This window comes from Microtus pennsylvanicus, chromosome X (assembly GCF_037038515.1).
Source record: "Microtus pennsylvanicus isolate mMicPen1 chromosome X, mMicPen1.hap1, whole genome shotgun sequence".
Classification (NCBI taxonomy): Eukaryota; Metazoa; Chordata; class Mammalia; order Rodentia; family Cricetidae; genus Microtus; species Microtus pennsylvanicus.
In genome coordinates this window covers 127,444,897-127,470,489 of record NC_134601.1, presented here as the reverse complement: position 1 = coordinate 127,470,489, position 25,593 = coordinate 127,444,897, and the positions used below count along the sequence as shown (strand labels likewise).

The 25,593-nt window shown below is 40.2% G+C and overlaps 1 protein-coding gene across 27 annotated transcripts in view; it reads left to right on the top strand.

Annotated features, from left to right (window-relative positions):
- Positions 1 to 25,593, top strand: part of Huwe1 (HECT, UBA and WWE domain containing E3 ubiquitin protein ligase 1) — a 131,562-nt gene that overhangs the window by 91,837 nt on the left and 14,132 nt on the right. For 13 of the 27 annotated variants that reach the window (XM_075958847.1, XM_075958846.1, XM_075958835.1 and 10 more), the window contains 24 exons: positions 951 to 1,096; positions 1,669 to 1,735; positions 3,311 to 3,528; positions 5,841 to 6,052; positions 6,453 to 6,635; positions 8,962 to 9,134; positions 9,485 to 9,633; positions 10,341 to 10,416; positions 11,253 to 11,351; positions 11,938 to 12,071; positions 12,256 to 12,424; positions 13,720 to 13,948; positions 14,597 to 14,775; positions 15,061 to 15,150; positions 15,291 to 15,445; positions 16,996 to 17,041; positions 18,884 to 19,171; positions 20,161 to 20,416; positions 20,663 to 20,793; positions 21,444 to 21,658; positions 21,737 to 22,037; positions 22,168 to 22,270; positions 23,040 to 23,586; positions 24,393 to 25,005. In XM_075958847.1, the coding sequence (XP_075814962.1) occupies positions 951 to 1,096; positions 1,669 to 1,735; positions 3,311 to 3,528; positions 5,841 to 6,052; positions 6,453 to 6,635; positions 8,962 to 9,134; positions 9,485 to 9,633; positions 10,341 to 10,416; positions 11,253 to 11,351; positions 11,938 to 12,071; positions 12,256 to 12,424; positions 13,720 to 13,948; positions 14,597 to 14,775; positions 15,061 to 15,150; positions 15,291 to 15,445; positions 16,996 to 17,041; positions 18,884 to 19,171; positions 20,161 to 20,416; positions 20,663 to 20,793; positions 21,444 to 21,658; positions 21,737 to 22,037; positions 22,168 to 22,270; positions 23,040 to 23,586; positions 24,393 to 25,005 (4,779 nt within the window). The remainder of the gene's footprint in view (positions 1 to 950; positions 1,097 to 1,668; positions 1,736 to 3,310; positions 3,529 to 5,840; positions 6,053 to 6,452; positions 6,636 to 8,961; positions 9,135 to 9,484; positions 9,634 to 10,340; positions 10,417 to 11,252; positions 11,352 to 11,937; positions 12,072 to 12,255; positions 12,425 to 13,719; positions 13,949 to 14,596; positions 14,776 to 15,060; positions 15,151 to 15,290; positions 15,446 to 16,995; positions 17,042 to 18,883; positions 19,172 to 20,160; positions 20,417 to 20,662; positions 20,794 to 21,443; positions 21,659 to 21,736; positions 22,038 to 22,167; positions 22,271 to 23,039; positions 23,587 to 24,392; positions 25,006 to 25,593) is intronic. The other 14 variants (XM_075958842.1, XM_075958838.1, XM_075958860.1 and 11 more) reach the window with 7 other exon arrangements.

Below are 25,593 nucleotides of genomic sequence, written 5' to 3'. Positions count from 1 at the left end.
ACAAGAAAAATGGCAAATAGTGCACATCTCTGAAGAAACTGATGAGCATAAAATATGACTGATGCAAGAGTAATTCTGAGTCATTTTAAGGTAAGTCACATTAATCTGTTGTGATATTGAATCTTGAATGATATTGACAAAGATTTTGCCAAATGTTTATTAGAATGGTAATACAGGGGTGTGCATGAAGATTCAAAAAGGAAGCAATACCATTGCACAAGCAAATACTAAGAATTTTGTCATTTTCATACTCAAAAACAAAATGTCTTTATAGATTATATCAAAGAACTAAGTTTATTATTGTGACATTGTTTCCTCACTTTTCAGACCACCATCCCAATATACCTTTCTTTGTATGAGAGTGATTAGAAAAGCATGTTTTAATTCTTTGAACCCAAAGTTCTATTCTAGTCATGCCTTTTATTTATGTTTTATTTAGTAAAATGAGCAGTGATAGAAATAACTGTAGAGAAATACTAAACATTTGGTGCTTTTGCTTCATATACTCTTCTAATCCTTTCAGAGTTTCTTGGTTTTCTTCCTATTACAGTACCATTACTGCATTTCCTAGTCTTCTCTCCACACAGTGATTTAGCTCTCATTCTAATGGATTGGTCTCCCATTGTACAAGCCTTTCACAGTAAATGTGTTTTTGGACTTGACAGCTTAAGAATGTGAAAAGACTAATAAACTAGTTTATGTTAGAGTAACAACCATACATCACTTAATGACAGGAATATGTTCTGAGAAATGCATTAACTAACTTAACCTTTTGGTTTAACATACTATATACATAGGTAATATTGCATATACCATTATAGTTATATTTGTTCTATAGCATAATTACTACACTGGTGCTCTTAAATGCTGTGATCCAATAACATTGCACAAATATTATACAGTTAAAGAACCATAGTTTAATTTTAGACACTTGTTTATTTTTTTCCTAGTAGACAAATCTGATCCTAAACCTGGGGGAATGACCCAAGAGGTTGGCCAGCTCCTACAAGACATGGGTGATGATGTATACCAGCAGTACCGGTCACTTACTCGTCAAAGCAGTGACTTTGATACACAGTCAGGCTTTTCCTTAAATGTAAGTCATTTCCAGCTGTTCTATGTTTTTCCTCTCTTTCCATTGTCCCTATTTTCTTAGTATCTAGGATTATCCAAAGTGGGGAAAAGTATTAATTTTGTCAGAATGATGGCCCACACCTTTAATTAATCCTACCACTCAGGAGACAGACACAAGCAGATTTTTATGAGTTCAAGGCCACCCAGGGCTACATAATGAGACTCGGGGGAATAAAAGTATTAATTTTCATACATATATAAATTATATTTGTGAAATTACAAAATTAATTTTCATACATATGTACCATCAATATATATATATATATATATATATATATATATATATAATTAATTTTAATACATATATAAATTTCCTAAAAATGAAAACAAAATTAGGGTTCTCTGGCATTTTATTCTTTGGCTTCATCATTTTCTTCTTTACTTGGCTATGTCAATCACAGATTATAGAGAGAATGTGGTTGAAAGGTCAAACAAGAAGAATCTGTAGCAGTCTAAGCCATTGCTCTCAAAAAGAATCTTTTTTTGTGGACTGTGTATAGAATTCATGACAGCTCACATGTATTCATCTTCCAGAGTCAAGTCTTTGCTGCAGATGGTGCCCCTGCTGAGACTTCCACAACTGGAACCTCCCAAGGAGAGGGTAATAATTTGCCTTTTTCCCATTTGTACTATCTGTTGGGAAGATTTCTCAAAGAAACTGGTTGTTAGCCTAGCGGTGGTGGCGCACGCCTTTAATTCCCACACTTGTGAGGCAGAGGCAGGCGGATCTCTGTGAGTTCAAGGCCAGCCTGGTCTACAAGGGCTAGTTACAGGACAGGCTCCAAAGCTACAGAGAAACCATGTCTCGAAAAGCCAAAAATAAATAAATAAATAAATAAACTGGTTTTCTCAGGCCTAGAATAGAATAATAGGGTGTCATTGTCACATTTACATTTACTTGTCTGGGCAGTGATTTTTCAAGGGTGAGCCCAATGTTCTGCAGATACAGACTGCTGAAGTTAATAGAACTGTAGTTGTCAGTAACTTGTTAATGGTTGGTGTAGTGATATCCTTAAGTTGTACTGTTTGTGTTTTCCCATATTCCCTTTTAGTAGACTTCACACGCTGGTTTATAGAGTTTGTTTGTGTTAGTGACATTATAGCTGTATGGTTTTGGGAGTTTATTCCTTTAATTAAAAGTTGTAAAATAAAATTTAGGGGATACTTTGGTTAATACTATTTCGAAGAGATTAAAATGAGAGAAAGTAGGGGCTGGAGAGATGGCTTAGTGGTTAAGAGCCATCTTAATTTTCAGAGGACCTGAGTTTAGTTCTCAACACCCACCCATCAGACAGCTTAGAGCCACCTGCCTGTTACTCTACTTTTCAGAGATCTGACACCTGGCTTTTTCAATCACCCACCACACACTAAGTGTACATGCCCCCACATCCATACACACAATTAAAAATTAAAAATAATGTGAATCTTTTTCTTAATCAGTGAAGTGATAGCTAATTTGGGATCTGTTCTTTGAAGACCCAAATTCTGTTCCCAGCACCATGTTAAGGGCCTCACAGCTTCTGTGAATATCTACACTCATGCATGTGCCCATATACAGTTGAAAATAATATAAGTAAAATAATGGCTAATTCATTTTAGTGTCCTTACTGCCCTAATGAAATATGGATGGTGGCATATTAGTCAAAAAAATGTCTTTGTCTTTACTATGTGTCAGACTGTATTGGTTGCCTACAGTTAAAGAATTTTGTCTAATAAAGGGAGACCGCAACACTTACAAGATAACTGATAGAAGGTACACATACTTCCATGAGATCGAGTGGGCATATATTTTCGTGTATCTAGATGACACAGGAGTTCAACATTTAAATAAAGTTACTTAAGTTTGTGCTAGGCAAGTATATGGGAACAAAAAAATTAAGAAGTTGGCTATTTAGAAAATGCCCAATACATTATTATATACACTCTCTCATACTAATACACTATTCTAGGGATAAAATTGCACAAGCTTCAGGAAGTGATGGTTGCATGGATGGTTGGTTCATGCCCCACCACCGTCTTTTAACCTTGTTCATTGCCTTTGTCATTCAACTACAGTGGCAATCAGAGTGTTTGATATGCACAAATGCCCTAAAATGGAGGAAATTCTTTCTACCTATGGCTTGATTTTTTTTTTTAATGTTTTGCAAGTGAAAATGAACAGGTGGTTTTCTTCCAGGAGCTTCAACTCCAGAGGACACTCGAGAAGGGAAGAAAGATAAAGAGGGGGACCGGACCTCTGAGGAAGGCAAGCAGAAAGGCAAGGGCAGCAAACCTTTAATGCCTACCTCTACCATCCTTCGTCTTCTGGCAGAGTTGGTGAGATCCTATGTTGGTATTGCAACCCTGATTGCAAACTACAGCTATACCGTGGGCCAGTCTGAGCTGATCAAAGAGGTAATGTTTCTAGTTTTTCCTTTCAGTGTTATTCTTTGATCATTTGGTTACCTCTTAGACTCTGTTGGAAACTCCTGAATGCCAAATATTCACCTAATGCCGAAAGAACTATTAGGCTTTTTGCCGTGATGTCAAGCAGTCGGGGTAATTAGGGAAATCAGTTAATGAAGTCTTCCATATCTTGTTTTGCTTAACAAATTTTGAGATTCATTTTTTGTATTTTTAGAGTTTTCATCTCATGGTTCTATTGTATGAATGTGCTGTAATCTTTTATTATTGTTAATTGACATTTGAATCATTTTGTGTTTGGAGCTATCGCTGTAGTGCTGCTGTTAACATCTTATTCATGTCTTGGTAAACATACAGATGCATATCTCTTGGGTGATAGATTGCCTAAGAGTGTTTTTTGCTGAGCTCTAGCGCATGAATTTGTATGACTTTAACAGAAGGCACCTAAAGTTTACCAGAGTGTTAGTGGTCTGAGTGTATATATTACCAGACGCGTATGAAAATTCTGATTGTTTCACATATGCTACTACATGATAGTCAATTTTACTCATTCCAGTAGGGTTGTTAGGATTTGTATTTCCTTGTTGACTATATTTTCATATTTATTGGATATTTGGAATGTATCTGTTAAAGGTGCTTGCTTGGGTTGCTTGAGTTTGTTGGTGAGACTATTTTGTTGTTCAAACTGGCCTTAAGTTCCTGGGCTCAATCTTCAATCCTCAGCCCGCCTCTGGAATAGTTGAACTAACACCTGGCTTGAAGTTTTTCATTAAATTCTTTACCGTATATGTAAGCCCCTTATTGACATATATGCATTCCATATATATATGTATGTGTGTGCGTGCGTGTGTGTGTGTGTGTGCGTATGTTACTAGGTTTTTATTCATATAAGTAATAATTTATGGAATACGACTTTAAGCTATAAATGTATTGAGTATTTTGCCCATTAAATATCTAAACATCTTACAGCTATGGCTAGATGTTTAAGAAATACTATTGATTATCTTTGCCCCCACATCAGAGCTAGTAGTAGTAATATCTCTTCATAGTAGGAGAAAAGGCTGAGAGCCACAAAGTAAAGACATACTGTATGGGAACAAAAGTAAAATTTGTCTTTTAGATTCCAAGCTAAGTGCTTGCTACTTGTTTTCTCTGCTTTCCTAAACTGCAAATCTTTTCTCAGATTGTACCAATAATAATGATAGATGACATAGCTTAGATTCAAAAAGTAATTTTTACTTTGTATTTCATTGGGAGTTAAATTTTGTTTCTATTAATCTGTTCTAAACTCACTTTGTCCAGTTTTTCAGGCTCCAGAATTCTACTTAGAGATACAAATTTGACATAAAATTGGTTATTTAAATCATGAATTTGGTGACATTTATTACATTATTACATTTACAGTGTTGTGCAGCTATCACTTCTAACTTCAAAAATCTGCCTGAGTAATAAAAACTAATTTCTATAAAAGTCAGTATAGAACTTAGAGAGACAAAGAAGATTTTTGTCTTAACTTCTTTATGCTATTTTTTTGTAATCCTATATTGAAATTTTTATTTATATGTGTCTCTGACTATGCTCTCTGTCTCCTCTTCAGCTCTTGCAAGTTTCCAGCACAGGGTATCAGGCACATTGCAAGTTTCAGAAGGGATTGTAACATTCAAAAATGGATATATGAATCCTTCATCCTTGACTAAATTCTTGATGCAAGCCACTTTTCTTTAGGTCTCATATTACCCACTTAACAGCTGGAGAAAATACACTTTATTTGCTTCAATTTTACTGGTTTGCTATAAGCAGTTCCATTAAAGCCACTCTAAGTTTTAGGGATCCAATGCAGTTAGCTCTCATCTGAAATCCCAGTACTCTGAAAGTAGAGACAAGGATTCCAAGTTTCCGGCTAGCCTAGACTATATAATCCAATCTCAAAATTTTTATTAATATTAAAAATACCAAATATTGTTGAGTGTGGCGGCACACACCTTTAATCTCAGGTCTAGGGACAGTTAGTGGCCATAATGGTCTATATGGTAAATCCCAGGAGAGCCAGGGCTACACAGTGTGAGGCCGTGTCTTAAATATAAAAAACAGTAAGTGACTACCTCCATGATACTGAGTTTTGAGAAATTAATGGGATCTGGAAGCGTTATAAAGCCTCTCAAAGAATTCTAATTGGTTCACTACTTAACCCAGCTTGTATCTTGAACGACTTGAAAGTAAAACCGTTTGTATACTTTGTTGTTGTACAAATGATGTAGCTTAATTGTACTTGTGAATAAATGTCACGATTAATGACTTTTCAGGACTGCAGTGTGCTAGCTTTTGTCCTGGACCACCTCCTTCCACACACCCAGAATGCAGAAGACAAGGACACACCTGCCTTGGCCCGTCTGTTCCTTGCAAGTCTGGCTGCTGCAGGGAGTGGCACAGATGCTCAGGTGGCCCTAGTGAATGAAGTAAAAGCAGCCCTGGGACGGGCACTTGCTATGGCTGAGAGTACAGAGAAACACGCCAGGTAAAGCCTGTGCCTAGCCTAATGCTGATAAGCAAGAACATCTCTTACTCCATGGTGCAAGGGGGTTCCTTGCACTTGACCAAGAATTCTAGTCATACCAACAATGTACATAAAGTCTTTTCCCCACAGTGAACTGATTATATTTGAAGGAAGAAGATAACACAGCTTGAGAAAAAAAACAAATGAATGTTTTGACTCTCTTTAAACACAAAATTGAGCAGGTTTTATCATTTCTGTAGTAAACAGTACTAATGAGAAGGTCAATTCTCTGTGTAGATATTATTTCCAGAAGAAAAAGACAAAGAGCATACATAAAACGATTATCTAAAGCAAGTTAGTAAAGTCATCATTTAAATATGGGCTATATTCACTTGACAGAGGTATCAAACTTCTTTCCCAGACTTCAGGCAGTGATGTGTATCATCAGTACTATTATGGAGTCCTGCCCCTCCACCTCCAGCTTCTACAGCAGTGCCACAGCCAAGACTCAGCATAATGGCATGAACAACATCATTCGACTGTTCCTCAAGAAGGGACTAGTCAATGACCTGGCCAGAGTTCCTCACAGCCTAGACTTGTCCAGGTAAAGTAATGCCCTGTTGTTCTACATGTTTGGAGAAGCAACTTTTCTTAAAAGAAAACTTCAGTTGTAAATAAAAGTTATGATGTGCTTACTAAGTGGATAGATATTAATTGGTTTAATGTTATTCTTGATGTTTTCTGAAATGATGGGGTCTACTTTCCTACAAAAGACTGCCTTTTAGATTTGGTACTGTTGCTTCCTTGCAGTGTAGTTTAGCTATACATTTATTCTGTTCCTGTAAACTTACAGTTGGCTCTAAATATTTACTGAAGCAGTTTAAATCTGTCTTAAGTGAAATCTCAGATGTTAATTAAGCTCAGTAATGGCACTTACTAACAGCACTACTTAGCACTATCAAACTCAGTCGTATAATGTCGGATGTCTATATATTTATATCTTGGTACTGTTTTTTCTGTTTTTGTTTTACTTTTCTGGAGCTCTTTTTAAACATAGTATTATTTAACCTCCAAGTATTAAGTAAATGTTTCCTTAAAATGAAACATTTATGTTCACATGCTCCCAGTTATTTTAATTGAGCCTTTCCCTGGGAACATGTTTTGATCCAGGGTCCAGTGAAGATTGTACATGACATTTGGATTTCAAAAAGTCTTTTTTCTCTAGGCAGGGATACATCCTAGTTGGTATAGTCTTTGCTAGCATGCATGAAGCTCTCTGTCAGATCCATAATATTGCATAAATCAGGGTTGTTGATAAATAGCATAGCACCAACATACGGAAGATGGAAAAAGAGGGCCAGGAATTTGAGGCCATTTGGGGCTGCATAAAACACAGTCTCAAAAGGGAAAAGGGTCTATTGCGTTTCTTGATATTTGACTACGCCAAAGAACTCAGGGTGAATGTGTTACAGATGATCCCCTGAGTCTATGTTTATGTGATTTCCCCCTTACAGATGTATTTCTGGTTAAACATTTTAGGAAAAAATATTAACATGATATTTACTCTTCACATCAATTTTGGCAATATGTAGATCGACTGCCATTCTTCAGTGATTTTTAAAAAAAAAATCCTGCTTTTAGCCAGGCATGGTGTCCCATGCCATTAATCCCAACACTTGGGAGGCAAAAGCAGGCAAGTCTTGAGTTTGAGGCTAGGCTGGTCTGCAGAGTAAGTTTCAGGACAGCCAGAGATGTTATGCAGAGAAGCTATGGCTAGAAAATCAAAGCAAAACAAAATCTGCTTTTATATGCTTGTCACTATAGATTCATTCTATATTCACCATTTTTGTAGTCCTTTGTTATCAGTGTTCTTGGTGCTCAAATCAAACCTGAGTTTATCTTCCTGTTATTTTTGAAAATTTTCTCACAGAATGATACCCCAAGCTCGTTTTGTTCTGTTTTGTTTGTTTTGTAAGACGGTTTCTCTGCATAACACCCCTGATTTCCTGAAACTAGCTGTGTAGACCAGGCTGGCCTTGAACTCACAGAGTTCTGGCCGCCTCTGCCTCTCAAAGTGCTGGAATTAAAGGCATGGACCACTACACCTGGATCTATAGCTCATTTGTAGTTTCCATGTCCTAGTTTTTAGATGTGTTCTTATGAGCTTTGGTTCATTTTTAGTGTTGATTGGTATCGATTACTGTCAGATAATAGCAAGAATCCTCTAGTATTAATGGGCTCCTGCTTAGTCTCGTGTACCTTATAACACTTAGAAATCATGCTGCACCTCTAACTACAGATCCTGTGACATTTTCACTGAACTTAAGGAACCCTGCATAGTATAGACTTAAATGATCTTTTAAGATCTTGAGATTTAAAGACTAAAAGCTAGTCATGCGGTGGCACACAACTATAATCCTAGCACTTAGAAGGAAGAGAATCAGTAGTTTAGGATCATCCCCTACTACACAGAGATTTTGACTAGCCCAAGGCAGCTAGCTATATGAGACTGAAGAAAAGAGGATATAAGTACAAAATAAAGGGATTTGGAAATGTTTTTGTTTTGTTGATTAGTTGTTTTTTTTTTTTTTTTTTTTTTGGTTTTCCTTGGTAGTCTAAATAGTTTGCTATTTGCTTGTGGTAATTCAAAATTCTGCCTCTACTCAAGAATTTTTCATGTGTTTACTATAGCTTCATGAAATAGGACATTGATTTAACCTTTGCTTTACTAGGCCGTATTCTTTGAAAGTCTTTAAACCATAGAGTCTTTTCTTCTAAATGCCAGGTTGAAAGTTCCATACTTTGTGCCCATTTCTTTTTTTCTCTAATAGCTTCGATTTAAAAAAAAAAAAAAACCTTAGTTATGCTTAGCAGATGGACACCTAGTATTTCTATACTCAGTTCATCTCTGTATTTTTTCTTTATCTCAGTCCCAATATGGCCAATACGGTCAATGCTGCTCTAAAACCTTTGGAAACACTTTCCCGGATTGTAAACCAGCCCAGTAGCCTTTTTGGCAGCAAGAGTGCTTCTAACAAGAGCAAGTCTGAGCAGGATGCCCAAGGAGCCTCTCAGGATTCAAATAACCATCAACAAGATCCAGGTAGGGATTAAGAAACAATGTACTGGAAAGCTAGAAGGGTGGGAGTTGTTGCTTTGTAGCTATGGAATTAAGCTGTTCTAGCTTTGTGTTGTTTCCCTGGGAACTTGCTGTCCTTGTAGATATCTGTAGTATTGATGTGGGAATTTAGCCCAAGAACAATTTCTTCACATTACAGCCTTATTTTGGTATCCTCACGTGTAGCCTTGTCTTTCATTTGTCATCCATTTGTTTATACTCTGAGAATTTGTAAACTTGCCCAAGGAAGGGGCCTTACTGTGTTCCTGCTTGCCTCATGGTGCCAGCATATAAGCAACCTTTTGATTATTATGCTGGTTGGTTGATTGTTTCAGGCGAGCCTGGGGAAGCAGAAGTGCAGGAGGAGGATCATGATGTCTCTCAGACAGAGGTGGCAGATGGGGATATCATGGATGGGGAGGCTGAAACCGACTCAGTGGTGATTGCTGGGCAGCCTGAGGTGCTCAGTTCACAAGAGATGCAGGTAGGGAGGCAGATCATTCCGGCAATCTTTTGCGGCGCTGAACCAAACCCCCAGGTGGTGTGGGTGGGTGAGTACTTTATTTAGATCTTTGTCTCAATGGATCTTCAGAGGAATACAGATGATATGCTTACTTGATGCTCAGTGAATGTATTTGCATTGTTTTTTAAAGGAGGACAGAACCAGAATGCCATGCACTGTGAAATGGTATAGATCGCAAACAGACACAGATGAAATGTTAATCTGACCGAGTGCCCAGTGTCTTTGATTTATTTGGCTCTGATCATTATTGAAAGCTACTTAGCTTCACTTTATGCCATACCACCAGATCTTGCTGGGTTGTTTCAATATCAGTCTTCTAAAGATGCTAAAGACAGCATGGTAATTTGGTAGCAATGGCTAAGAAACTGTGCCTATGGACCTTAGCTGCTGGCTGTATATTGATCTGTATGTATTCCCGGGCAGTCTAAGACTAACCTGGTATCCATTAACCAAGATAGACCCATTTGAAAGACAGTCTTGAGTGTGGCTTTATTGGAAGCAATGGTAGTCTCTTTGTCAACAGCACCACATCTACAGTTTCTATGTCATAACCTATCACATACTATTATAGAAACATGCTCCCTTGATGGCTTTTTTAGGAGTTCCAGTGCTAGCACATTGATAGACTTGTATGCATCCATATATATATATGTTCTATTTCTCTCCAGGTTGAGAATGAGCTGGAGGACCTGATAGATGAGTTGCTTGAGAGGGATGGCGGATCTGGGAACAGTACAATTATAGGTGAGAGCCCCAGAACTGAGTATAGCTTCTTCCTTTGTGTCAGTCTCTCTTGGGAGGACCCTTTTTCTCATCATCTGCTTGCTCAGCTCTGCCTAAGGGCTCATATAGCCAGCCTAGATTGCTGCTTGTCTTGATGTTGTTGGTGTTAACAGAAGAGAAATTTATAAGCTGTCTACAGGCCTGTGACAGGTCTGAATTGTTGTTGCCTGTGTTGGGGTGGTGGTAGGGTGGCCATAAGTATAGATAACCTCAGGCACATCAAAAGAGTGTTTATTCAGAGGCCTAGAAGAGGCTGTAGGATGAGAAATTGCTTTTTTTTTTCAGTTCTTCAATGAAGTCCAGGGGCTTTCTGCCTCTGTGTCTCGATAATGTAAACAAGAGTGGTCATTCCTTAAGGATGGCCCCTTTAAAATCTCAAATGGAAAAATGACAAAGGTAACCAGCTGCCACCTCACTGTGAAGGTGTTTATGTTATTGTACTGATCAAGAAAACCAAAGGATAAATGGAAGTAGACATATTCTTAAAGATACAAAGCTTTTCCACACCCATCGTACTCTGATTGCACAATAAGTGGGATTGGCAAGACAGATGTGATCGTTCCATTTTACAGATGAGGAAACTGAGACTCAGACAGGTAAAGTGACTGGCCAAGCTCACCTAGATAGTTGACAGCAGAGAATCGAGGTGTTCTCCCTCATCGGATAAAGAAAAAGGAGGAAAAGGAAAAAAAACCAAACGTGGATATCTGTTAGGTGTACATAGCTACTTAGACGCACCCAGTCTGGAAAGGGAAGTCCTCTGTTGTTCAGTGAAGGCTCTGCTCTGTAACCTTCAGTGAGCAGAAGTGGAGAGGATGAATCACAAGAGGACGTGCTGATGGATGAAGCTCCTTCCAACCTCAGCCAAGCTTCCACCTTGCAGGCCAACCGAGAAGGTGAGAGTGCCGAGGCCAGAAAGGCCTCCCTTCTTGCCCTGCACGTCTGACAGACACTACACTAGGGTTTTCCTGGAGGCAGCTGCCCACATGTGCAGAATAAGGAAGCATCTGTCTGCATGCGCTGACATATACCATCCACTTTATCCTCAGCCAGTTTTTCAAATAACGTGTTACTACTGCTTGCCCAAAGTTTGTCACTTCTTACTTGGTTCGCTTTCTTCTCACCCACCTGCTGTCATCGCTCCAGATTCCCTCTTATCAACAGGATGCAGTCAGTAGCAAAACAGGACTGGAAAGGCAAGGGGGCACCGACAGACTTGGCCAAGTCCTACACCATGGCTCCTCAAAGCACCACCCTGGAGCCAGCTTCCACATTCAGCAACCCTGCTCAGCGTGTCGATGATTGATTGGCACTCTCAGGAAATCTGGGCTGGCTCACTAAGTCTGTACATCACCCTAGATCTGATTCTTCCTCTCTTAGAGTCAGATACCCCATCGCCTTCCCGCTCAGTCTGCCGGCCTGCACAGTGGCCTGTTTTCTAGCTACTCAGTATAGTCCTCCAATGTGCTCCCTTTGTTTTAGATTCCATGAATATCCTGGACCCTGAGGATGAGGAGGAGCACACTCAGGAAGAGGACAGCAGTGGCAGTAACGAGGATGAGGATGATAGTCAGGATGAAGAGGAGGAGGAGGAGGAAGATGAGGAAGATGATCAGGTGAGGGGGGACTGTGTTTGGGTTGGTTCAGATGACCTCTTCCATGGGAACACAGAACTACAGAAAAAAACGGACAATCTGGGTTACTAGCTAGCCTCGTCGCCTCCCTCCCTCATGTGCTCATGTGGCCATGACACCAGAACACTTACCTCCAGCAATTCTCCATCTCGTATTTTCCCTTAAGGAGGATGATGAAGGTGAAGAAGGAGATGAAGATGATGACGACGATGGTTCTGAGATGGAATTGGATGAGGATTACCCTGATATGAATGCTTCTCCCTTGGTCCGATTTGAGCGCTTTGACCGGGAGGACGATCTCATCATTGAGTTTGACAACATGTTCTCCAGTGCTAGTAAGATACAGGGGCTCAGCTGGGTTTTATCTATTGATTCTTATACCCTTCCCTAGGGTAAGCCAAGCAGTGAACTAAAGCAGCCATCGATCTGATAGAGGACAACACTCCTTTACTATACTCACATCCTGGGGCAAGGGATATCTGAATTCATCTCTCTGGATAGCATATCCTTGCAAGAAGGAATCGGAGGAGGCTGCTCTTGTTCCAACTCAGTAAACAGGGAGCTCTTAGAGCCTGGACAACTTGATGTTTTACATGATTGAAAAAAAAAATGAGACCAAGTCTGACTACATCAGGCACCTGAATGCACACTGCAGTGACAGGGCAATCAATAATCCTTAATTCTGTAACGCTGGATCTCAAGGGTTTGGATGGACACCGCTGAGCCTGGCATTAGGGAGTGGATTTAATAGATTCAATGTTCATCACGGATGGAACTGTTCAGGAGAGAGAAGGAATCTCTCCACTCCTTTCCTATCAACATCAACGTTCCCTTGTAGCAACGAGTTCTTAGCCTCAAGCTTTCTTCATGGGACAGGTCTTACCTCAAATCACAAGCATAACATAGCTGAAAATACTTAAGAATTCTGGTCTGTTGTCTTGGCCATAATCTTTTACCTCTGAGCCTCAGTTTGTCACCTGTAAATGAAAAGCATGAAGAGGAAAAAAAAAGCAGTAGATAATTTTCAAGATACCGTCTATGATACTCTTAGCGTTTTTGCTGTTTTCGTCAATCTTATAAGTATTTGAGCCTTTGTTCATTCAACAAATTAAACGAATATTTGAGATGTGCCTACTGGTCCATGGTACTGGGGATAAGGTTGTTAAAAAAAATGCAGTTTTTACCCTTTATAAGAGCTTATAGGTTGTTAGGACATCAATCACATTGTAGTACATTAAGAAAACAGAGTAAAGGTGTATCTAACTCAGCCTATTAGACTGTAACCTATTAGAAGTAACATCTTGATCTGAAAACAAAAGAACAGGTGAGGAAGGGAAGTAAAGTCATTTAGGCAGAGGAGCCAGCATGTGTTTGAAGGACCTAGAAGCATCACTGTGTTTGTATTGAAAATGGGTTGTGGAAAGGTAGTGTTTAGGATTTTGTTGAGGTGGTGTCTTGACATATGGTAGTATCTGAGACAATAGATTTGGTGTGGGGATGAGGGAGAAAGAGAAAAAGTTAACAGGTTTCCTTTTGAGTAAGTAGGGCCCAGGAGACGTGGGTTCTACTTGAACAGCCATGGAAGAAACTTATTTTTGGGACTGACCCCATTTGCATATTATCCTTGCAGCAGACATCCCTCCATCCCCAGGAAATATCCCTACCACCCACCCATTGATGGTACGTCATGCAGATCACAGTTCCCTGACGCTGGGCAGTGGCTCTTCTACAACTCGTCTCACCCAGGGCATCGGTCGCAGTCAGAGGACCCTAAGACAGCTGACAGCTAATACAGGCCATACCATTCATGTTCACTACCCTGGAAACCGCCAGCCTAACCCTCCTCTTATACTACAGAGGTGAGTTAGAAGCAGAATCTGTTGGACTCCATGGAGCTCTTAGAATTTTAACTGAGCTTTAACATTGTCTTGACCATAAGGATAAACAGTCCCTTGAAAATAAGATATGTGTGCTACATGTGCTGTATTTAGGGAAAAGAATATCAAGCTTATGTAACTTTTACTTTAAAAGTACTGCTCAACCTTGTGTGATGGCACATACCTACTATCCCAGCACTCTGGAACCTTAGGCAACATCACAAAGGTAAGGTCAGCCTTGGCTACTATGTACATAATAAGACCAGCAAGCATCTCTAACAGTTTAATAAAACAAAGACAAGGTTCTTGTGCTATAGCTTAGAATTTAGTAAGTGAGAAACTTATAAAATGGCTTAAGGGTGTACAATAGAAGCATTTATACCTAACACAGTGCCTGACATACAAAACCTTTCTGGTAGCACTTAGGTGTTCAAGGAACTATAGAATGATAGGCAGTTTAAGCTCATTATTATCAAACTAATATGCTAATCAGAATGGCAGTTAAGGTTTAAATGCAGTAATATTAAATTCCATCTTAGGTTTAGTAGATCTACACACACGATCTCATGGTAGTGGGTTTCTGTGGACTTAAAAAACGACAGCGGTACCTAACTAACCATTACCCTGCAGGTTACTTGGTCCCTCAGCTGCTGCTGACATCCTTCAGCTGAGCAGTAGCCTTCCTTTACAAAGCCGAGGCCGGGCCCGCCTCCTGGTGGGCAATGATGATGTCCATATCATTGCCAGGTCTGATGATGAGCTGCTGGATGACTTTTTCCATGATCAGAGCACAGCTACTAGCCAAGCAGGCAAGTTTATACAATAAGAGGGAGGGATAGTTATTGGGTTCTTGTTCAATTCTAAGAAGAGCAGTATCTTTCCTAGAGAAACTTCATTTTATAGGAGTCAAAGCCACTTGGTTACTTAGCCAAAGGCAACAACTCTTTATTGCTTCTGGGTACCTGTTAAGCTGTTATATGCCAAACCTTGTGACAGACCATGGGTCCTTTTTGGGAAAATAAGGCGATTTTTTTTTTTAGGTCAATCAACACAATATAAAACCTAGAATTTCACTTCATTTTATTCTCCTATAGGAACCCTGTCCAGCATCCCCACAGCTCTGACCCGGTGGACAGAGGAATGCAAAGTTCTTGATGCTGAGAGCATGCACGACTGTGTTTCAGGTGTGTTAAGTTGGTCATCAGGACAGTAATAAGCCTTCCATTGCTAAGATGAGTATGCACAGAGTTGTTTCTAATTCTCTGGTTGCAAGCTCTGCCTCAACCTTCCAAAGCAGCCTCTGATCTTTGCCTTTTTCTTGTAGTGGTTAAAGTACCCATTGTCAATCACCTGGAATTCTTGAGAGATGAGGAGCTAGAAGAGAGAAGGGAGAAACGCAGGAAACAACTGGCTGAGGAAGAAACGAAAATAATAGACAAAGGCAAAGAAGACAAAGAGAACAGAGATCAGAGTGCACAGGTGATTACAAAAAGCTAAATACACCATTACCTATGTTTGTTTTTATTATGACTTTGTCATGCCCATAGTACTAAACCACTAAGTCATTATTTAAATGCTAGAATGTTCAATTGAACCTGGGAAATTGTTCATTCCAGATTGACTCTTTATTCATCTGGTTTTTAGGCATCCAAAAAAAAATCAGACCTAGAGATAAATTATTATCCATTATCTTACTGGGAAAGCTGACACCAGAACCAAAATGGTTTCTTGCATTACAGTCTTACTTTGTAATCTCTATTTCTCTAAGTCCTGCAGATAGGATGCTGATTCAACCTATATTGGTTCTCGTTTTCATTCATGATGAACTTCTAGTATCGAGAGCCTTATTTTAGATAACCACATTCTAACATTTAAATAAGTTTGGCTTAGGTGTTAGAAAAGTCCCTCCCCTGAAATCTGTTACCACATAACTAAAAGTATATGCATAAAAGCTAATAGAAGCACAAAGAAATTAAGAATGGAGTAGAAAACTGTAGTATACCCCCACTTAGCAGGTAGGTATTAGGTAAATTAAAAACAAGGACATGAGGGGCTAGAGATTATAAATAACCCCAGTTTGGGTACCAGCGCCCACATGACAACTGAAAACTATAAATCCAATTCTCAGTGGTCCAACATGTTCTTTTGGTCCCTGAAGACACCAGACATGCATAAAGGCCACATATGTACATGCTTCTACAAAGAGGAATTAGGGACCCCGGTGAAAGAGACAGCCATTAAATGTTGAAGGTATAGGCTTGATTTCTAATACTGCTAGCTAAATTGATTAATTCAAACACATTGAGGTATTTGTTTATAATAACAAGCATGTTCTAACATCTTTATGTAAAATTTGGCCTGAAACATTGTATACGACTGAAAGGACTCAATGGTAGAATGTTTCCTGGTATGTGCAAGGCCCTGTGTTTGATTCAGAGTAGCACCCCAAAACAAAACTAAAGTGGGAAAATCATAATAAACCCAAGGAAGGGAAATAGATGGTGCTAAAAAATTTTTCTCTCACAATTGTGCTCATTTCTAATGTTTTTTAATTCTCTTGTTGTCTATTTCCTGCCCAGCCCCATAGTTTTGCCATTATGTAATTAGTCTATTTTTTTCTTATGTGTTGCTGAAGATAAAATCTAGGAATTCACACATGATAAACTTGAATTCTCCTGCTGAACTATATTTCCAAGTCCTCTGCAAAGCTATTGAATATTAGTATATAATATGTCTAAAGAAATTGGATGCCGGGCATGGTTTCACATGCCTTTAATCCCAGCGGGCAGATCTCTGTGAGTTCAATGCTAGCCTGACTAAAAAAAGTTCCAGGACAGCCAAGGCTTATTGCACAGAGAAACTGTGTCTCATGCACCACCAAAAGAAAGAAATTGGATGAATTTTTGTATTCTGAAATGGCAACACTGACAGGTCACTGAATTCATGGGTGGTGTAGGTGATGGATGACTCTTATATTTGATCTCTTTCGTATGCTTGTAAAGTTTCCCAATGGTCTCTTCTCTTTGCAGTGTACTGTTTCTAAGACAAATGACTCCACTGAACAGAATGTCTCAGGTAACTTTCCCTCCCTTCCACTCTTGCTTGTTGATCAGTGGATTCTTTCCAAATAGCTGGCCATGTGGGCTGAAGATGGACACTGGTGCTCTGTGGGATGAGGTAGTAGATTGTATAGTTTTAGGGTCATACCCCATCTTGGAGATAACTATACAGTCTACTGTCTTTCCCACGGTGGTACACTTCCCACCCAACTAGCCCTAATCAAGTTTCTTTTGTGGTTATGCTGTGTTTCAGTCTGACATGTACACAGGTTATGTATCTTGTTCTTCCCCCTCCCCCCAAAACTAGGCATGGGCATCTTTGAGGTGGTTGATCCTCTGGTATGGCACTTCATGAGAACACCTGATGGCAGTGGTTCTCAGTTGCCAATCCTCAGTGAAAACTAACATGGGGAAGTCTAATGTGTGTTTGATTCCATTCAAAAGACTTATATATTTAAGAATTATGTTCTCCTTCTTGGATAACAAAACATTGTTGCTAAATCATTGTTTTGTTTTTTCCGTACAAAACCAAAAGTAATACCTTCTTTAGTCCTTTTTATTATTCACTAAATCTTAGTGGTTTATGGAATCTTAGAAGTCTAAATAAAGAACATTGCCTTGAAAAATTGGCTTTTAGGGATCAGCTTTGTGGGCTCAGTGGTATAATAAATATATCCTTTATATTTTTTCTCATCATCTTAACAATGGTCAGTAATCATTTTTGCCATTGGCCAATGTGGTATTATGTTTCTCCCACCCCTTTTTATTCAGAACTTCTTTCTAGAAGCTTTCTTAAATCTGCTGGCCTTGAATTGGGAGACTTATTTTACAAAGCCTTCACATTATTTTTAAAGTATTGAAAAGAGAATAGGTGTCCCCATTCCCTTCACCTAGCAAAAGGTGTATAAAAGAGCCTACTACAAGGTAAAATGGCCTTTTGCCTACTGCCCTTTCTTCTGCACATGCCAGGGTGAGGTAGTAAGTTGTATTGTTGTGGGATAGGGATTTTAGAGCCCAATAAGAAGATAACTATACAACTTACTACTTTCCTTGGTGTGGTGCATAAGTCTCCATTAGAGAAAAGATGTAGATGTTTATTGAAAAAACAGAACCATAAGAAAGGAAGGTGGAAGGATAAGAGTGAGGTAGATACTGTTATTAAGTGGCTTCCTTCATATACATTAGAATGTATTATTAACCGATTATTTTACCATTGGGTATAAACTATTCTGCTGTTCTTTGGTACTGTGATAACTTCATTTACTTAGTAATAGAATAAGAATATGAAGATAGGTATGGAAACTACTTTTAGAATTTTGAATAAGAAGCTGAGCGTGTTGGCTTGTGCTTGCAATTCTAAAACTTGGCAGAGGAAAGAAAAGCAAGAGTTCAGGGGCAGCCTCAGCTTTATAGAGAGCTTGATGCAAGCCTGGGCTGCATTTAACCCTGTCTCCAAAGAAAAAGAAAAAAATTATAAATCAATTCTGACCATTGCTTGTTCCAAGTAAATAAGGAAATGTGAGGATCTATAAGCTTTTCGTAGGTTTTTCTCTGTAGCCTTGCCCTATCAATGTGCTATACTATTGTTCCCTTCCACCTGGAACACAGAAAAGATTTTATTCTCTAGATTCTCAGAGTCAGATCTCTGGTTCTTGAGACACAGATAGCACTGTTTTAGCCCTTATCACCATTATGCTCCACCAGTCAAGAGCTATTTCTGGGAGCAGTTTGTTTGGAGAGAGATTTTTTCATGTTGCTCACCTAATGGTTCCCTTACTAAGGTGCATGTGCTGATGAGGATGCTTCCCATGGCTGATTTCTTTCCCCTTAACCTCCAATATCATTCTTTCTGATAAAGATGGGACTCCTATGCCTGACAGCTATCCAACAACACCGTCTTCAACGGATGCAGCTACATCTGAGCCCAAGGAGACATCTGGTACTCTACAGCCCTCCCAGCAACAGCCAGCACTCCCACCCCCACCAGCCTTAGGAGAGATTCCTCAGGAACTGCAGTCTCCTGCTGAAGAAGTGGGGAACTCTACACAACTATTGATGCCTATAGAGTTGGAAGAATTGGGTCCCACAAGGCCAAGTGGAGAAGCAGAAACAACTCAAATGGAGTTATCCCCAGCTCCCACCATAAGTGAGTAGAATTTTACTTCAAAGGGACAGAAAAAAGAGAAAAGTTGCTGTCTTTGTAGCTTTAAAAAAAGAAAAGAAAAAAAAAAGAATTAGGAACTTAAATCCTCAGTTTCCACTTTAGCTTTCTTAGTTGAAGCTATGATCTTTTTTCTGTGTTCTCAGTTAATTGTTGTGATAAGCATACCACCATTTTTTGAGGCAATACTCATTTCTGAACTATCATGTCAGCTTTATTATTTTACTTCTTTTAAACTAATTTTTCAAACTTAAATAATTAGCCCAAAGTCATTCAATGAGTAGTTGAGCTGTTGATGTCAACGATTCTACAATTAGTAAACACAAATCTTTAAGGTACCAGTTTTGTTTGTTTTTATCAGGAACCGTTTCTTTTCCTGTTGCTGTGGTAAGATAATCTGCTAAAAGTTATTTTTAGGTAGGAAAGATGTTTTTTGACTCAGAGTTCCAGGGTATAGCAGGAAAGGTCACAGGTGAAATATATTATTATGCATTAAACAATGAACACATGTATGCTACTCAGGTGCCTCTTCTCCAGGTAAACAGTCCAGGGTTCTTGTTCTTGTTTGGGAGTGCCATCACCCACATCTTCCCACCTCAATGAAAGCAGGGTATATAATTTCCAAAAGATGTTTGTACAAGTCCATCTCTTAGGTGATATTGGAATCTGTCAAATTGGCAGTAACCATCACAAGTGCCTTGGTGCCTGCAGGAAAACTGAGAATGACAAATTCTTAATTGGGACGTCTTAGGTACATTGCTTCACAGATGTGTAGAGCAAGCTAAAGAGTAAATAGAAAATTCTTGAGATTTTTAAAGGGCAGTTGAGATGGAGGAGTGAGCAACAGATCATCAAACGGTAATAGTAGAGAAGTCTGTACTATTACAAAGGAAACAACCCTACCAAAGACTTTGCCTGTCATATTACCTTGATTCAAAGTACCCATCTAATTTCTCACTCTAACTTCCTTCTAGCCTCTCTTTCCCCAGAGAGAGCTGAAGATTCAGATGCATTAACAGCTGTCAGCAGTCAACTGGAAGGTTCTCCCATGGACACCAGCAGCCTGGCTTCCTGTACATTAGAAGAGGCTGTAGGTGACACTCCAGCAACTGGCAGTTCTGAGCAGCCTACAGCAGGCAACTCTACTCCTGGGGATGCCCCATCAGTTGTAGCAGAAGTACAAGGCAGACCTGATGTGTCAGGAGAATCTACCCAGCAACCTGAGGATAAGTAAGCACTGTACAACCAAGAGAGAGTAGGAAGGGAGGGGAGCAGAAAAGAAATGTATAACACAATAAAAAAAAAGAATTAAAAGAGGGTGTTTCAAGCTACATGGTTGTTGTATTGTGATCATTGTGTCTTATTTGAGAAATGGGTGTTAGGTGTGTTTTTGTTTGGTTTCTTTTGTTTGTTTGTTTATGGGAAAACAATATAAAGAACAACCCGAGAGTGATTTTTTTTTTTTTTCTCCCTCAGCTCTCCCCCTGCATCTTCTGAGAGTTCTTCTACCAGAGATTCTGCTGTGGCCATCTCTGGAGCAGATTCTCGAGGAATCCTAGAGGAGCCACTGCCTTCAACAAGCAGTGAAGAAGAAGATCCCCTTGCAGGTGAGTCCATGCATGTTTGGACCATGATAATGTTTTCCAAAAAACCTCTTTGCATGAACATATCCAACCAAGCACTTACCTCCAGATTTTATGGGGGAGAAGGGTATCGAAAGACTAGCAATAAGAGGATGCTGCTGTTGCATAATGAAAGGAATCCAGACTTAGAAGTCAAGTTAATCTTACCTTTCTCACATTCTACCACTGAGCTATAGGTCCTCAGCCTGGAAACTTCTCTGAAAATGTTATTTTTAGCATACCACTTCCTACTATTATAAACTAGGACCATTATTTAATAACTCTAATCCTCATTGACACACTGTTAGTCAACTTTCTATTACTGAATCAAATATCTACAATAATCAACTCTACCACAGTTGTGAAGTTTTTGGCCTTAGGTCATTTAACTGCCTGTTGCTTCTGACCACTAGTACATAATGGTGGCTGCACACAATCTTACATGGGAGACTCATAAAGGTTGAGGGACAACATACACTTCTGTTAAACTATTTGAAGCTTAAGAAGATGGGTTGTGGATCTTTTCCGCATCCTTGCAAGAAGTGAAAACTTTGCTTGAGGAAAGGTTGTTTTTCTTTTAAAAAAAAATGTTTTTCTTTTCTCTAAGTCCCTTTATAACTTACATCTCTCTTCAGGTATCAGTCTCCCTGAAGGTGTGGATCCCTCCTTTCTGGCTGCTCTCCCTGATGATATCCGTCGGGAAGTCCTACAGAACCAGCTGGGCATTCGTCCGCCAGCCCGAGCTGCTCCCTCTACAAATAACTCAGCTCCTGCTGTAGTGGGGAACCCTGGTGTGACTGAAGTGAGCCCTGAATTTCTGGCTGCCCTACCTCCAGCCATTCAAGAGGAAGTATGTGAGCGGGAAGATGGTGAGACCAGACCACCTGGAAAAGAGCTATAGTTTTACTGATTTGTTTTGTTCCCGTAGGTGCTAGCCCAGCAGAGAGCTGAGCAGCAGCGGCGGGAACTGGCCCAGAATGCCAGCTCAGATACTCCCATGGATCCTGTGACCTTCATCCAGACTCTGCCTTCAGATCTGCGTCGTAGTGTCCTAGAGGACATGGAAGACAGTGTGTTGGCTGTAATGCCACCTGACATTGCAGCTGAGGCTCAAGCCTTAAGACGAGAACAAGAAGCCCGGCAGCGGCAGCTCATGCACGAACGTCTTTTTGGACACAGTAGTACCTCTGCACTCTCTGCCATTCTCCGAAGTCCAGGTACAGAGGGAGGCAAGTGAGAGCGCTCCGGATCATCTTGGCCTTGTTTTAATTATCCTCTTTTTATTACCTGTTGTGTTGCTTAATCCAGCTTCTCCCCACTTCAACAAATTTAATTTCCTCTTTCTTTCTTTCTTTGTAGCTTTTACCAGTCGTCTGAGTGGCAACCGTGGGGTCCAATATACTCGCCTTGCTGTACAGAGGGGTGGTACCTTCCAGATGGGAGGTAGCAGCAGCCATAATAGGTACCTTTGAGGTTTTTTTTTTTTTTTTTTAAATCCTACCATACTACTTTCTGGGTCTCTTTGATTGTATAAGCAGAGAAACTAAAAACTCTTGAGGTAGGTTGGAATGACTATTCTGGGCTGTTGGTCTTGAAATGAGTAGACAAGCAAAGCCTTTTTCAAACTCCCTTCTCGGAATGCCACAGTTTTGACTAAATACAGCTAAACGACCAGACGCAAAAGGTAAAGCTGGTAGTGGACACCAGTTATGGTTTTAACAAAATAAAGAGGGAACCTACTTGGTCTTAGGATTGTAACAAGTAGGCTATAGTAGTAGAGGGAGTTACTTGTTAACTAGGCTGAAGGAATTTAACATTCCAAAACAATGGTGGAAGAGATTGGTCCTTACAAAAGGGTGGCAGCCCCTTAATCTAGAGAAGGCAAAAACAAACATTGGCTCATAGACCTTAGATTTTTGTTGTTTGGTAAATGATAAAAGTATGAATCTCTGCTCCCTTCTTCGTGGTCATGAGATAGGGAACAAGTTGACCTGATTTGTTTGAGCCACTTGTTCACAATCTCAATAATGATGAACAACATCCTCCAGGGAAAGAAGTTAAAGACATTGTAAAGTGCCTGTGGATTTACAAGAGGATCATTGTCGTTAATAGTCTGTCTTCCTTTTACAGTGTCTCTGGTGTCATCCCACCCATTCCCTCCCTTCTCATATATTTATACCTCATCCTAGTGCTTTAGCTGGTGTTACCCAGAAACCATGCTCTGTTTCTAGGCCTTCTGGCAGTAATGTGGACACACTTCTCCGCCTCCGAGGACGTCTCCTTCTAGACCATGAAGCCCTGTCTTGCCTCTTAGTCCTACTTTTTGTGGATGAGCCAAAGCTCAATACGAGCCGTCTACATCGGGTACTGAGAAATCTCTGCTACCACGCCCAGACCCGCCACTGGGTCATCCGCAGCCTCCTGTCCATTTTGCAGCGCAGCAGTGAGAGTGAGTTATGCATTGAGACACCAAAGCTCTCCACAAGTGAAGAAAGGGGCAAGAAGTCAAGCAAGAGCTGTGCATCAAGCAGTCATGAGAATCGTCCCCTGGATCTGCTCCACAAGATGGAGTCCAAAAGTTCGAACCAGCTTTCCTGGCTCTCAGTATCTATGGATGCTGCCTTAGGCTGTAGGACTAACATATTCCAGATCCAACGTTCTGGAGGGCGTAAACATACAGAGAAGCATACAAGCAGTGGTTCCACTGTCCACATTCACCCCCAGGCTGCTCCTGTTGTTTGCAGACACGTTTTGGATACACTCATTCAATTGGCCAAGGTGAGGAGCTTGAAGGAATCCTTGCCTTCAAGGGTTAGTAGACCTTGGGTGAGATCTCAACAATAAAGGGGCTAACAAATCTCTTTGCTTTTATTTTGTTTTGTGCCAAGTGTTGTTTCTGGGAAAATGTCCAATAAATAACTGGATTTTTATCTTTGTTCTTTACAATTTTTAATGTACTATCTCAGACATCAAAACAACTGTTTGCATTTTATGATTCTTATTTTACAGATAAAGAAGCTGAGATTCAGAACACTTTAATGGCTTTGTCGTGTGACTAGAAAGTAACAAGCTCTGGATTCTTTGAATAATAAACAGTGCTATTGTATTTGGGAGCCTACCTTGTGTTAGGCACTGGGCAAAATGCATTACCTCACTTATTACCAACAGTTCTGCCCGGCTTCCCTTTTTACAAAGAGATTTTTAGAAAAGATTGACAGCTGGGTGGTGGTGGTGGTGGCGGTGCACACCTTTAATCCCAGCCAGAGGCAGAAACGGGATCTCTGTGAGTTCAAGGCCAGCCCCATCTTCTAGAGCTAGTTCCTGGACAGGCTCTAAAGCTATAGAGAAGCCCTGTCTCAAAAACAAACAAACCAAGAAAAGATTGCTAATCATTGTCTTACTTTAAAGCCCTTATTTTTCTAGGCTGCTTCACCATCTACTGGACAAAACTCCTATAATCAATCCGTCTGCCCTATGTTACCAGAGCTGTCCAATGAAAAGGAGAATCTGAGAAGCATTTCTTTGTAAAGGCTTAACCTCTACAGAGACCATTTAGATGAAGCCTATTCTTCTTTTCCTGACAGGTGTTCCCCAGCCACTTCACACAGCAGCGGACCAAAGAAACAAACTGCGAGAGTGATCGGGAAAGGGGCAGTAAGCAGGCCTGCAGCCCATGCTCCTCACAGTCCTCTAGCAGTGGCATTTGTACAGACTTCTGGGACTTATTGGTAAAACTGGACAACATGAATGTTAGCCGAAAAGGCAAGAACTCCGTGAAGTCAGTACCAGTGAGCGCTGGTGGTGAAGGGGAAACTTCCCTCCACAGCCTTGAAGCCTCTCCACTGGGGCAACTCATGAACATGTTGTCACATCCAGTCATCCGGCGGAGTTCTCTCTTAACCGAAAAACTCCTGAGACTCCTCTCTCTCATCTCAATTGCTCTCCCAGAAAACAAAGTATCGGAAGCACAAGCTAACTCTGGCAACAGTGCTTCCTCCACCACTGCTGCCACTTCAACCACATCTACCACCACTACCACCACCACTACTGCTGCCACACCCACACCCACACCCCCTGCTGCAACCACTCCTGTCACTTCTGCTCCAGCTCTGGTTGCTGCCACAGCTATTTCCACCATTACTGTAGCTGCTTCTACTACAGTGACTACCCCCACAACTGCTACCACTACTGTTTCAAGTAAGTGTTGTCATCTCAGAGCTATGGGGTACGTACCATGGCTCCCACTTCCCAATCCAGGTAGTCCTCCCTAAACGATCATTGCTGTGAGAACAGGATGTATTCATTCTTACCCTATCTGTCTGTTTTCTCTTTATTCATTTCTCCTCACCCTCTCCCTTCCCGCCCGCCCTGTATCTGGTGTTTACACATGTACACACCTGTCAAAAGCTGAGCCTCTGGCAAGGCACTAAAGTTGGTAGAGTTAAGTTTTAATGTTGAACCATTTCCAGACTGAACAATAATGGTCTGAATAAATGAAGTGTGATTTAAGGTAACAGACTATTTCAGGAAGTGGAGAAAATAAACCAGATTAATTAAGAGTTATCTGCAGAAGTTGGCTTTAAAGAGTAAGTTGGAAGGCTTATAATAGTAGGGGAACAATTTGGAGAAATACCTAGGATTCTTGGTCACAGTTAAGAATTGGCTCTGGGGCTAGGTGTGTGGCTCAGTGGTAGAGTGCTTCCATGGTATGTATAACACCTTAAGTTCAATTTCCAGCACCAAAAAAGATTTTGCATTGAGATAGGTAGATTGTCACTTTCTCTG